The 12,176-nt window shown below is 44.1% G+C and overlaps 2 protein-coding genes across 4 annotated transcripts in view; both read right to left on the reverse strand.

The window, feature by feature from the left end:
• Positions 1-1,986: 1,986 nt before the first annotated feature.
• arl5c (ADP-ribosylation factor-like 5C) lies at positions 1,987-5,674 on the reverse strand. The gene is made up of 6 exons (XM_062531823.1): positions 5,240-5,674; positions 4,137-4,197; positions 3,852-3,999; positions 3,351-3,434; positions 3,059-3,210; positions 1,987-2,819 (listed from the first exon to the last, which is right to left on the reverse strand). Exons 1-6 carry the CDS (start codon positions 5,283-5,285, stop codon positions 2,771-2,773), a joined length of 540 nt encoding a protein of 179 aa, XP_062387807.1. The 5' UTR covers positions 5,286-5,674; the 3' UTR covers positions 1,987-2,770.
• A 1,671-nt stretch (positions 5,675-7,345) lies between these two features.
• Positions 7,346-12,176, reverse strand: part of cacnb1 (calcium channel, voltage-dependent, beta 1 subunit) — a 33,861-nt gene continuing 29,030 nt past the window's right edge. For 2 of the 3 annotated variants that reach the window (XM_062531826.1, XM_062531825.1), the window contains exon 14: positions 7,346-10,089. In XM_062531826.1, the coding sequence (XP_062387810.1) occupies positions 9,541-10,089 (549 nt within the window). In that variant the 3' untranslated portion in view covers positions 7,346-9,540. The remainder of the gene's footprint in view (positions 10,090-12,176) is intronic. The other variant, XM_062531827.1, reaches the window with a different exon arrangement.

The raw sequence follows: 12,176 nt of genomic DNA on the forward strand, positions 1-12,176 counted from the left end.
AGAGTTCAACTGAGGAGGCCTATGAGCGTAAGAAACTGCGCTACACGGAACTGGCTGCAGATGCTCAACAACGAGGGTGGCATACAAATGCCTATCCAGTTGAGGTGGGATGCAGAGGGTTTGTGGCATCATCCACCTTTAGGCTGCTCAAACACCTTGGTATCCAAGGTCTGACTTTGCGACAGACAATTAAATCAGTCTCTGAAACAGCCAAAAGAAGCAGCCAGTGGATATGGATGACGAGGAGGGACCAGTGCGTGGCTCTAAGAACTTCAGAACCCATTCACCGATCCCCCACTCCACCCCCACCCCAACATCATCTCCCATCTTCAGAACCCACTCACTAATCCCAGCATCACCTCCCACCTGCAGTTCCAGAACTCTCCAGGAAGGGAGAGAACAAGGTATGCGGTCAGATCTAGGCCCGACTCAGGGGAGAGGACGTCCCTGCCGTGCATAGTCCCGTGGAGCAGCGATTGGGCATGGGACACAAGCTCAGGCTTGATCCACCTGTAGCTGGCCACCTTTGATGAGAGTGTCTAGTGTTGAAAGGCCGAAAACACCCCCTGATTCAATTCACCCCCTGACGATGTGTCCCAAAATTGATATCTTCCCCATGACCCCATGCCATTCTCAACATCAAGGCAACTCATGTTGTTGCCATCCAATGGCATAATGGACAATATACCATCATGTCCCGTGTATGATGAATCTGAATCTAGGAGAGAGTAGGCCTACCTCATACTGTATAAAGGTGATCAAAGATCCTTGCTTACTCACTTCAACCCTCTGAGGTGACGATACATGATGCAACTTGTAGAACAATGTTGCTGAGCAACTGCATAACCAGTTTCATGATCATGACGATGTGATGATACTGATGATACTGAAACAATGGTCAATATCAATGGAAACAAGCAGGGAGGCTCAGGAACATTACGCAACAACATTTCTCAAGAAGATGCCTTGTGTATCATCAGAATCTTCAACTGATATGAGTCAGCAATGTGAGACTTGATTTTCAAATTCTGGTCACAATGCTATGCTACAATAATCATGGCACATAATACTAGAACCGTGCCTAAAGCTACTTAACCCGAAGAGACGATTCATCAAAAATAATCTTTGATAGGCTACAAATAGCTTACTCAACATCATTGTAAATTAGGCCAAGCCCTCAAACTATCTTTACGTTTAAATTAATACATTTATGTTCTATTTCTCTTTCGTTTACCCCGTCTTTCTTTGTGGTATCTTTATCTGATCTGACTACAACATCAGTGTAAAGTCATAGAGACTCCCAACATTTTTACCTTGGGTACAGGACAGTTTCCAGAACACAGAAAGAACTACACACAAGGGAAATCATGGATGTACCGCTGACTGTAAATGAGGTGTGAAATGCAAATCCAGTTGAATGACTGCCGTCAGGGCCAGTAGGTCTACCTACGTGACTGACATCGCTGACTGCTCTTAAGTGGCAGATAACAGGCACTTGTTTGAAACAAAGCACTAAAGTAGCTGTTAAAAGTGTCCTAAGAGATTATATCATGAGTGATGGCATCTTTGAACACTGCCTTTTGAGTATCTTCAGCGTAATGAATAGGAGTGTACTACGAGGACATTTCCCCATTCTGAAATGTAACTGGAAAGAAAAATGATCTTCTCAGTGTTTGGCATAAGTAAACATGTCTGTGTGATATATCAGATGGCTGTCACCTCACAGAACTACAACATCACCACAAAGAGTTTGAAACTGAACTGCAAAAATATATTTTAGTTCAACGCTCAACACGTATTATCACCCTTAAGGCATTTTCAAAGCTTTTGTAAGCTGTTTGTAAAATGTGTCTTAGGTAACCTAATTATAAGTAGACAGCCGAGACACATTGATGTTTACACAAGTGTCCAAGGTGTTTGATGTACTCCACAGACTACTTCTGTCTGACTTATTATATTTAAAATAAATCATAATCTAGACACATCAACAGTCTCAGCACTGATAACATTTATTTGTACAAAAATGTTTTCTCTTTGCACAAATATAATACTTCCTTTTTCAAAAAAAAAAAAAAAAATTAAAGAAAAACAACATGAGCAACTAACGGTAAAAACAAAGTCTACTTTTGCCAGCATACAATGATCAAATACCCATTCATATAATGCAAATTAGCTCCCTATAAATACTTCAAGTAAAATGGTTCATTGATAGCTTAATTGCAGCACCAGTGGCAGATCCGCAGATTTCCCATTGATGGCCTTTCCAGATGTGATGTTATTAGTGTCCTTGGACAGACCAATCCGCTGGGCCCTGCAAACTGACCCAATGGCACTCTCCAATCAATATGACTGTAGGGCAGTGACATCACAAGTCCTGACTGCTCATCATTTCCATGGGGATCAAAAAGATCCAGTTTGTTATGTAAACAATGTGGACCACTAGAACGGTGTCTCACACATACACGCGCACACACACACACACTCATTCAGACTCGAACGCATGCTTGCATGCACGCACACACACTACCAATATGTAAACAAAGTCACAGTCTCTGTTTCTCACTCTCTCTCATTACACTATTACACACACACACACACACACACACACACACACACACACACACACACACACTTCCTCTCTTTTCCCCCCAAGAAAGCTCATAGGTAGGCAAGGTCCAGTCTCTTAAAGCTCACTGAGCCAGAGGGAGATACGTTGATGGCTGGCAATGTCTTTATGGTGTGAGGATGTTAACGGTTATGGTCCTTAGGCCTAGCTGGCCAGAACTCGAGACCTCATCCAGTCCAAACTCTGTAGGAGCCTAAAGGGCGAGAGAGAAAACAAGAACTGAGAATCCTCCCTCTGTAAACGACGATACCTCAAGTACTTTCATTTGAATAGAAACGTTCATTTTAACAGCAGAAATCAATGTCACACTGGACACACAATAAAGTATATGTAGACAACGGAACATAAACAACAGAACAAAAATCAAGGAACAAAATGATACATACAACAGAATAATACACACAACAGAGACAGAAACAGAAATAGACCTACCCTTCTCCGGTGAGTGCACAGCAGGCCTGAACGTGCCAAGAATGAGTGGTGATTGAGCTGAGCGTGAGGCACTGGGAGATCTCCGCTGCTGACATGGAGTTTTTGATGTCTTGCTTGTTGGCCAAGACCAGCACTGACGCATTCTGCAGCTCCTGTGACGACCACAGACACCAACAGGAAGTTCATAAGATCATGGGCGAAACCACTTCTGATGTATTTTTTCTTGATTTCCAGAAATCCCAATCAAGAGCAACATCAAAAAAATCCCAAAGTGTGCGAGTGACGGCCTTACCTCGTGCGCGAGCATTCGATGTAACTCTTCTTTGGTGAGAGTCAGGCGCTCACGGTCGGTACTGTCAACCACCAAAATCACGATCTGACAGAGGGATAAAAAAAAAGAGAACAATCAGCACATGGGCATATTTAGAACTGAGCTTGTGCAACTAGCATTAGATGGGCACACTTTATCTGGCTGTGCACGGCATACAGACATACTAATACAACCACAGTCCTCCACATTGCACAAGGTAAGCAAGGGAAACTACAGGGCGGTGGGTAAAAGTGATAACATATGATAACATATCAAAGCCACTGCACAGAGACAAACTGAGTACATGTTATCTCATTGAACTCAGGTGCACCACTGATGTGTAGACAGGACACTTTACATTTTCAAAACATCCATAGCCTATAGCATATATACACTATACACATACACACACACTTATATACAAATAAAATTAGAACCATTGATTGCCGTGCTAAAGTAGGTTGCAGTGTCCTGGCAACTCACCTCTGTGTTGCAGTAGTAGGAGCTCCAGCTGGCCCTCAAGCTCTCCTGTCCACCGATGTCCCAGACAAGGAACCGTGTTTTCCGCACAGCTATTTCCTCAACGTTGCTGCCAATGGTGGGAGTTGTCTGAACCGCTTCCTTTGTCAAGCTGGTTACCGAGAGGCAGACAAGGTTAAACGTGACCACACGGGTGCATGGGGTCTAGAAAAGTACTTGGTTGCTAAGATTGTGAGTTGGGTCTGCAGTCTTTCAAGTTACAAACATAAACATAACAAAACAACTTACAATTGATAAAGGATTGTAGTCTTTCCAGCGTTATCCAAGCCCACGATGATCACCTTATGCTCTGTAGGGGAAAAGAATGTGATTTAAAAAACACAGCCAAACATCACCCATGAATACTCCAGTTAGGCCAGAGTAAAGGGGCCACCGCATAGGTATACAGAGCGTTCTACAGCCTTTAACATAAACATACAATGACCCTTAATCTCCAGGTTGACAGAGTCCGACTCTGACCCCGTCGTGGCTGTTAAGAGTGGTTACATAAGTGTCTCAAAAGCGAAGATGAAAACCAAAACAGGGACGCGTACTGAACAGACACAGAGCAACGTTGCGCAAACTTAATTCACTCCCCAAATACCACAAAAGTAACGTTATGAGTAACAACCTACCAAAAACCAACGTTTTGAGATATGTTAACCTAGGAGCCTATAACCTCCTTTACATTACTACAACAGACAGCAATCAGACCTTTTTTTCAACTAGAGTGAACTACCACTAGCAAAGACAAAAAGTATTGAAATGTGTGGTTGCCATCATTAGGGCTGGTAGAAATACTTGTGGTGGTGGTGGTATGATTTCAAAACGAATCTGTGCAGAATCTATCCCATTTCAGCTCTCTGAGATAGTCTTTGAGAGCTAGCGGTTTGTTGCTCTTTGTGTTCTTCAACTCACATCTGTTTCATGACACTAACAAAGTAGGTGGGAGACCAACAGTTGTCTTTACATTGCTATACTTGCAGGCGACTTAATTTAACCGAAATCAATTTAAATGATCGGGGAATCTTATAATCGGCTATGTCTGATTAAAGTTAGTCAAAATCTATCAATTTGTGGACCAAGGCGAACCGTTAGCTAAGAATTTCGCTAGCTGAATGAATGCTCGGTCGATGTTACTATTGTTTCCACAATATCAGTAAAGGCCTTCATGCTGACAAATCGTTCCCCAAAAACGACATATAAAGATGACTTGATGAAGTCTAGTGTTAATGAATGTATTCCTTCGTTCGTTTTCGCTAAAGGGCAAAACAGAAACGACAAAAACTTCAACGTTAAACAAATAAAATGCAGCTAGGTGGCCAGCTAATGTTAGTGGGCACCAGACTTACCTCTATCCCCAAACACGGTCATCAACTTGGTGAAAAACAGTCCCATTTTCCCCAGTTAATAGGGCGTCCTTGCAATCGTTTACCTCACCCTAACACAAAGTTACTAGAAGCGCCGATAAGCAGATTTAAATGCTCACTTTACGAGAATGGCGTGAGCCGCTAACTGGGGTAACGTTGTTGGATATCTATCTAGCCACTAGCTACCCTGTACGTTACCCTACGTTCAGTTACGCGGCGATGTCAGTGAGCTAGTAAAAGGATGAATGCGCTTCAACAGAGTCGTGTAAAATAATGAACAAGTTCGGTATTCAGCTGTAACACAGTAAACTCACTTCACTCTCACTAAAAACGGCAATCACTTTATCAAAATGTGATGTCTGCCTTCCTCTTTCCACCAAAAGATGAGTGAGCCTGGAGAGGAAAACCCTTATGATTTACGCCGACCGAGTCACGGCGGACAAGGGCGGGGCAATGGAATTCCATAGACCCGAGGGGCGTTCTCAACATGACGCCAAAGTGACGTCTTGTTGAACGGGCGTGAAACCAACTGATAGGTAATTTGCCTTGTTCACCTCATGTAGGCCTACGTTAGATAATGCATTTAGAAAGTGCAACCAAAAGCGCGCACAGGCATCAATACACAAATACACAAACAAATGAACAAATAATCAAAAGTTAAAGAAAATCAAATAGGCTATACCATTATAATCAGGAACTGACTAATTTCACTGCATTCTTAAGGCCCTACGTTAGTAGGCCTAATGCATGTGACAGATAAACTATATCCTTGTATCAAATATGAGCTGGGCCTAGGCTACATCAAATATCAGTGATACCTGGTTACCCACGCAGTGTGACGTTATTCTGTTTAGCTCCAAGGATGTGCGCGGTTTTCCTTGCTCATTACTGTGTTTAGAACCGAACTTCCTCAGCAGTTACTCTGCGCACAAAAAATGTGCTAGGCTATATTTAATAAACGACTTGACCTGACTTGACTTGTAAGGCATAGTTGCCAAACTGTTGTAGCCTAACCAGAAAGCGAAAGGGACGATGGAATTCTGGGGACTTTCTTCTTAGTCTTTATTGCGTTTCCTGAAACTTTAATTTGCCTAGCTTTAAGTGTTCATGCCGCATCAGCGTTTTGGATGTGTGGACTATTGGACGGCACTTTTATAGACATTATTCTTCTAGCCTAAACCAACTTTACATCGTTGTTACTGCCCTATTGAAACTGTAGCCTATTCCCGTCGCCAACAGGCTGACTTTCAGTTTGCACTTTCTAGACACTCACATGACACCAAACCTCAGAAAGCTTACCGTTTTGATAGTCACGTGTTTTGTCATAATCACAAACAGAGGCGGAGATGAGATAATTCAAGACAGTCTATGCACACATCCTGAATGTGGACCTGACGAGCTCTAAATCGCTGAGGAGTCAAATAGAACCCAGTCTACATGAGGCTTCCATTCGCGATGCGCTCTCATCCATACAGTCGCAGTAGGCCTTATAGCCAACACATCCTATGACTTCATCTCTCTTGACACGTTCTGTTGTGTACAGAAGTCAAGCTCACGCAACACATTAACAGGGGGTTTAAATAAACTTAAAGAAGCACATGTATATTTGTTTTACAAATGGATGACAAATAGGCTACTCAGTTCTCTTCCCCCAGTCCTCCACTCAAAGGTACATTTGTGTATTGATGTGTGTGAGAAGCAGACAATGTGACCAGGATATACTTCACTCACACTTCATTGTTGTGTCTGTACTTACACTGATCAAAAGAGTCAATTTCACTGCAACGTGTCAGAGTCCCTAAAGCTTCATCAATGTAAAGGGCTGTAATGTCTCCCCTGCACATTCACACCTCTCTGTGGTCCCCTCACCCATGTTCTGTTCTCAGTAGTATTGTTAAGGATGTCTTTCTGTCTCAACACTTCCCTGGGGTGGTCAGCTGAATTATTTTGCTAACCCCACTCCAACTACCTCGAATTGAATTTAAAAGTGTGATGTTATTGATATGAACCTGGCTCAAAGAGTACATGTTGAAATACACATACACTGAATGTACCCGTGCACACACATGCACACACACTGACATACCATTTCTGATTAAAGTTTTTAATTAAAATACGAATTTTTCACAGATTAAAAACAAAAAGGCAGAAAAAAGCATAATGGAGCTACAATCAGGCACCAATGAGTACATGTTCATTTTTGTCATCTTTTCTCTTTTAAACAATTGTGATGTTGCAACAATAACGTTATTCATTTATTAATATTTACTGTATTTATCTAGGATGTTTTCTTTTTTTATTCTTCTCAACTGATTAAATGGCTGGGCAGCAGGGGCCCATGAAAGACATTCACTGACTCGTTCCGCCACACACACGAAAAGACACACACACACACACACACACACACACACACTCCGGTTCTCACACCCAACCCCCATCCCATGCAGGACTAGTCTCCTGCCCAGCCCTCATATACTCCTCTACCTCCATCAACACTCACCCTCCAAAATGCTCAGCCACCCATATATCGTCAGTCTAAACCCACACGCTGCTGAGGGCTCACAGAAACTGTCCACAGGAGAAACAGCACAGAAAAGGCAGAAAGGACGAGCACATATGTTCCAGTGTTTGGCAGTGGGTGCTCGTGGGTGCGTGTCTTAGTTGCGTGTCAGTGTGTATGCTCACAAGAAAGACAAAACTGTGGACAATGAGTGTGTTTGTGTCAGTGTGCAAATGTGTGTGTGTGTGTGTGTGTGTGTGTGTGTGCGTGTGTGTGTGTGTGCATAGTGTGTGTTATTTACGCATGAGCCTATGTACATGTGAGTGTCTGTTTGCATGTGATCTTCATATTCCTCAATTCATTACGTCAATATTACAAAAAGGAGCAGACTGATACCAAATAAAAACAAAAGAAATACATAATCCAAGTGACTTTACAGACAGTCACACACACACACACACACACACACACACACACACACACACATACACGCGCGCGCACAGGCACGCACGCACACACACACACTCATTCACTTACAGAGATGAAAACTACAACAGCATACAGGATACGATTTAAGAAAACCCACCAAGACGGCAGGAGTGGCTTTTGCGAGACATTCTGGCACTTGTGATTAGTGATGCTGAGAGACTGACACTTTGATAAGGCGGAAGGCCTCTACAGGCTTGTCACACCACTGCAGTGAGAACACTGTGGCCAGAGTGATCACCCCAGCAACAGCAAGGAGAGAACAATACAGTGCAATGAAGGACTACAGGGAGCAGACCACCCCTAATAGTGCCCTCTGTTGGCAGGAGGCACACACAGCAGCAAGTACACCGTATCATACAGATGTTTGACAAATAATAAATAAGTTTGATGTACATAATTTAAAATGAACAGGAATAAACTATGGCAATGTCAACTATGAACATAAAAGGTGAAGTGAGAGCTAAAACCAGCAGATCGGTGCAGAAACTGAGCGACGTAGACAACTCAGTTTAAGACTACAGAGGACCTTTTTACACAGACAGCCTTCAGGTGAACACACATGGAAACAGACATTCAGACTATTACCTGTTTCGGACATGACACACACACACACACACACAAACACACACACACACACACACACAGTCAGACACCAAGACATACATGGAAGCACACTCTCTCACAACACCCCTGGATTCTACATCTACACTCTATATTTGCATTAGTCCTCCTGCTGCCTGTTATATCCATGCAGAAATAAAAAATATGAAACAAAAGGCAGGGAAGAAATAAAACAAAGATGTCAATAAACCAACAGAGTTTCTCCAGATGAGTATGGGAGTAATCAGCTGTCTGTACAATTTCATGTCTGTTTTAGTGTATCGTACAATGTTGTTTGTTAATGTGTACATATGGCCATTTGTATGTGTGTGTGTGTCTGTGTGTGTGTGTGTGTGTGTGTGTGTGAGAGAGAGAGAGAGAAAGTGTGTTTGTTGTGTGTGTATGGATGCAAGTGTAAGAGAGAGCGATTCGGAGAGAGAGAAACATTGAGTGTGTCGTCTGAACACTGTAGCTCTGGCTAATGGTTGTAACTGCATCTATGACTGTAAACAGATTGTTGCTTGAGACTTTCTGATTGGCACAACCTCTGAAAATAAAACAAAATAAAATAAAAAAAAAAATCATATGGTTTCTAACCCCTGAATGATCCTCTCCATTCTTTCCCCACCCTCCCATCCACTACTCTCCTCCTAGCCTTCCTGCCTACACCCCCCTCTCCACCCTCTCGTCCAGTTCAGCGAATGTACACATCCCTGCTCCACTCCTCCTGGTTTTGGTTCCGGCTGATGTTGGCACTGCCCTCTGCAGGCGACTGGCAGTATCGCTCCCGCAGCTTGCTCCGCCCGTGGTGCTGCTGATTGGTGGGCGCCTGAGCGTGGTTGAGGTTCTCCTGGTCGGGCTCGGCCCCCTCGTCCTCCCAGGAGGCCTGGCGCGGGGTGTGGTGGTGGGCCGGGTGCAGGCGGGAGCGGTACGGGTCGGGCTCCTCGTACGGATCCGTCTCCATGTCGATGCAGGAGTCGCCGGCCTCGGTGTAGGCCGAGTCGCGGCTGCCCTGCGTCTCCGAGTCGAAGGTGTCCTGGCGGGACAGGGCCCTGCCGCCGCCGCCGCCCCCGCCCCGGGTCTGGCCGCGCGACGAGCGCAGGTACGTCTGCTGCTGCAGAGTCTGCTTGCCGCCGCCGCCACCGCCGTCGCCCTGGTAGTCGTGGAGACCGCCGCTACCGGCCCCGCACTCGGACAGGGGCCCCTCGCGCTTCTGCTCTCCGTGCACAAGGTACGGTCCCTGCTGCGAGCCACGCCCATGCCACGCAGGGGCGGCCAATCAACATGCAGAAACAGACAAACAGACAGCAAAGCAGGAGCGAGGCAGCAGGTTAGCGGGAGTTAGACTCACGGCAAACACAAACAACACAACAGGCTTCACAGTTATGCAGTTATTCAGTACACAGCAAATCCAAGCAGAGTACCGTCTACACAAAGGTTTTTTTTTTTTGTTCTGTCACGGCATTCACAGTCAGAGCCGTGACAATGACGTCTGAATGGAAGGCGTGACAATAGCATCACAATGGTAACCATACCTCACTAGTTACTCTACAGTGCCACCAAGCTGAAACTGGCATCATAAATGACGTCAAATAACAAGGTTACTTGTGGTTAGTATGGATTCATTTCTGTAGCCTGCTATAGTTATAACTGTATGACTAATATAGGGGAGCTGCATTCAGACGCACAATAGGTAGGAAGAGGACAGGGTTGGTTCATGGACACCAAAGCTGACCAGAACCTAGAATATTCCAGTGATACTTAGTTCAGGTAAGGTTTTTTGTCAAAGGGCATAGAGCTTTTTAGTTATGCACTTGAACACAGAAACATTTCCTGAGATGAGTTTCTTACTCTGGAAATATATGGCCCTTAAAAAGCAAGATACAGACATATTATTAAAATTTGCTGATTATATTATGCAAAACATTAAACTTCTTTGAGGATATATGCTATTCCTATCAGAGGCTAGTGTGGTGCCGAACTGGCAACATATGGTGCCCATCATTCTAAAAATGTGTTGAAGCATCCATAATACATGCACTATGGAAAACGATGTTGAGTCACAAACAATGATGATGACACATACATGGGTAATTTAAAAATATCACAGTTACAAGGAAAGAATATATGTGTCTGAACAGCCCCACCTAGAGGCAGATGTAAGTCATGAGAGGCATCAAGACATTTTAGCGATCAAATCAAAGTGAAAGAATCAGTATTAGGCTGCCCATAGCCTTATTTCAAACAGGGCATCATACAAATCTTAAGTGCTACAGTATATAGATGTAAAACCTCTGTGTTCAATACATTTGAATAAGTTAATAATGTGATTATTGTTATTCTATTAAGGATGTGATCCTCCTCTTAACTAATGCGTCAGGATTGTGTTAGATTATAAACTTGATGCTGATTTAAAATATGATTCTGTAAATCAAAACAAAGCATGCACACAAGGGATCCATGGGGATCTAGCAGCCATGGGGACAGGATAACTGTCACCAAGGTAACTGTTGCTGTGACATATCCAAGAGAGGGGAGGAGAGAACAAACCCCGTATCCCTTCAGTGTTTACGTTTAGCAAGGTAAATCAATCATGACAATTCAAACACACGCATATGCTTAAATGCACACAGGCAGGTGCACACCACACACACACACACACACAGCCATTAATGTACATATGGATGCATGAACACAGACAAACAGACTCACACGCACGCACGCACACACACACACACACACACACACACACACACACACACACACACACACACACACACACACACAGGTTGGTAGAAATAATACACATACAGAACATTCATACATGTCTGTACAAAAAGCATACAAACACACACACACACACACACACACAGACACACACAGACACACAGACACACACAGACACAGACAAACACACACTCTAGCCATTAGAAACCATAGCGTTAGTGTGGCGTCAGATGACTCGCTCTTTTTCAGGGACAGTACCATGGCAACATGGAGGAGGGCAGCGAACTGCTGGTCTGTTACCACGGCGATAAGGGATAAAGGATAAAGGGGGGGGGGGGGTAAACTTTCCAATGAAGATGCAGTGGAGATGGAGGAAAGCATTGGGTGGTGGGAGTGTGGGGTGGATGTCAGGATGTGTGACTGGCTAAGAGAGAGTGAGTGACTAAGCGAGCATGTGTCTGTCTAGATTCACATGGACTGGCACTAGGCATCTACTGCATTTCGATCTCAAGGATGTGCGCTGCCTGTGTGTGAGCGTGAGTGTGTGTCTCTGTAGGCGTGTGCATGTGTGATGAGTGAGCATGAGTGTGTTGCGATGAACCA

Source organism: Sardina pilchardus, chromosome 3, assembly GCF_963854185.1.
Source record: "Sardina pilchardus chromosome 3, fSarPil1.1, whole genome shotgun sequence".
In the NCBI taxonomy this organism is placed as follows: Eukaryota; Metazoa; Chordata; class Actinopteri; order Clupeiformes; family Clupeidae; genus Sardina; species Sardina pilchardus.

Coding starts and splice junctions, on each gene's coding strand:
- arl5c (XM_062531823.1), bottom strand. CDS start 5,285: ATGGGACTGTTTTTCACCAAGTTGATGACCGTGTTTGGGGATAGAG. Junction 4,198..5,239: donor GACCGTGTTTGGGGATAGAG/GTAAGTCTGGTG, acceptor TTTCCCCTACAG/AGCATAAGGTGATCATCGTG. Junction 2,820..3,058: donor TGTGCACTCACCGGAGAAGG/GTAGGTCTATTT, acceptor CTCGCCCTTTAG/GCTCCTACAGAGTTTGGACT.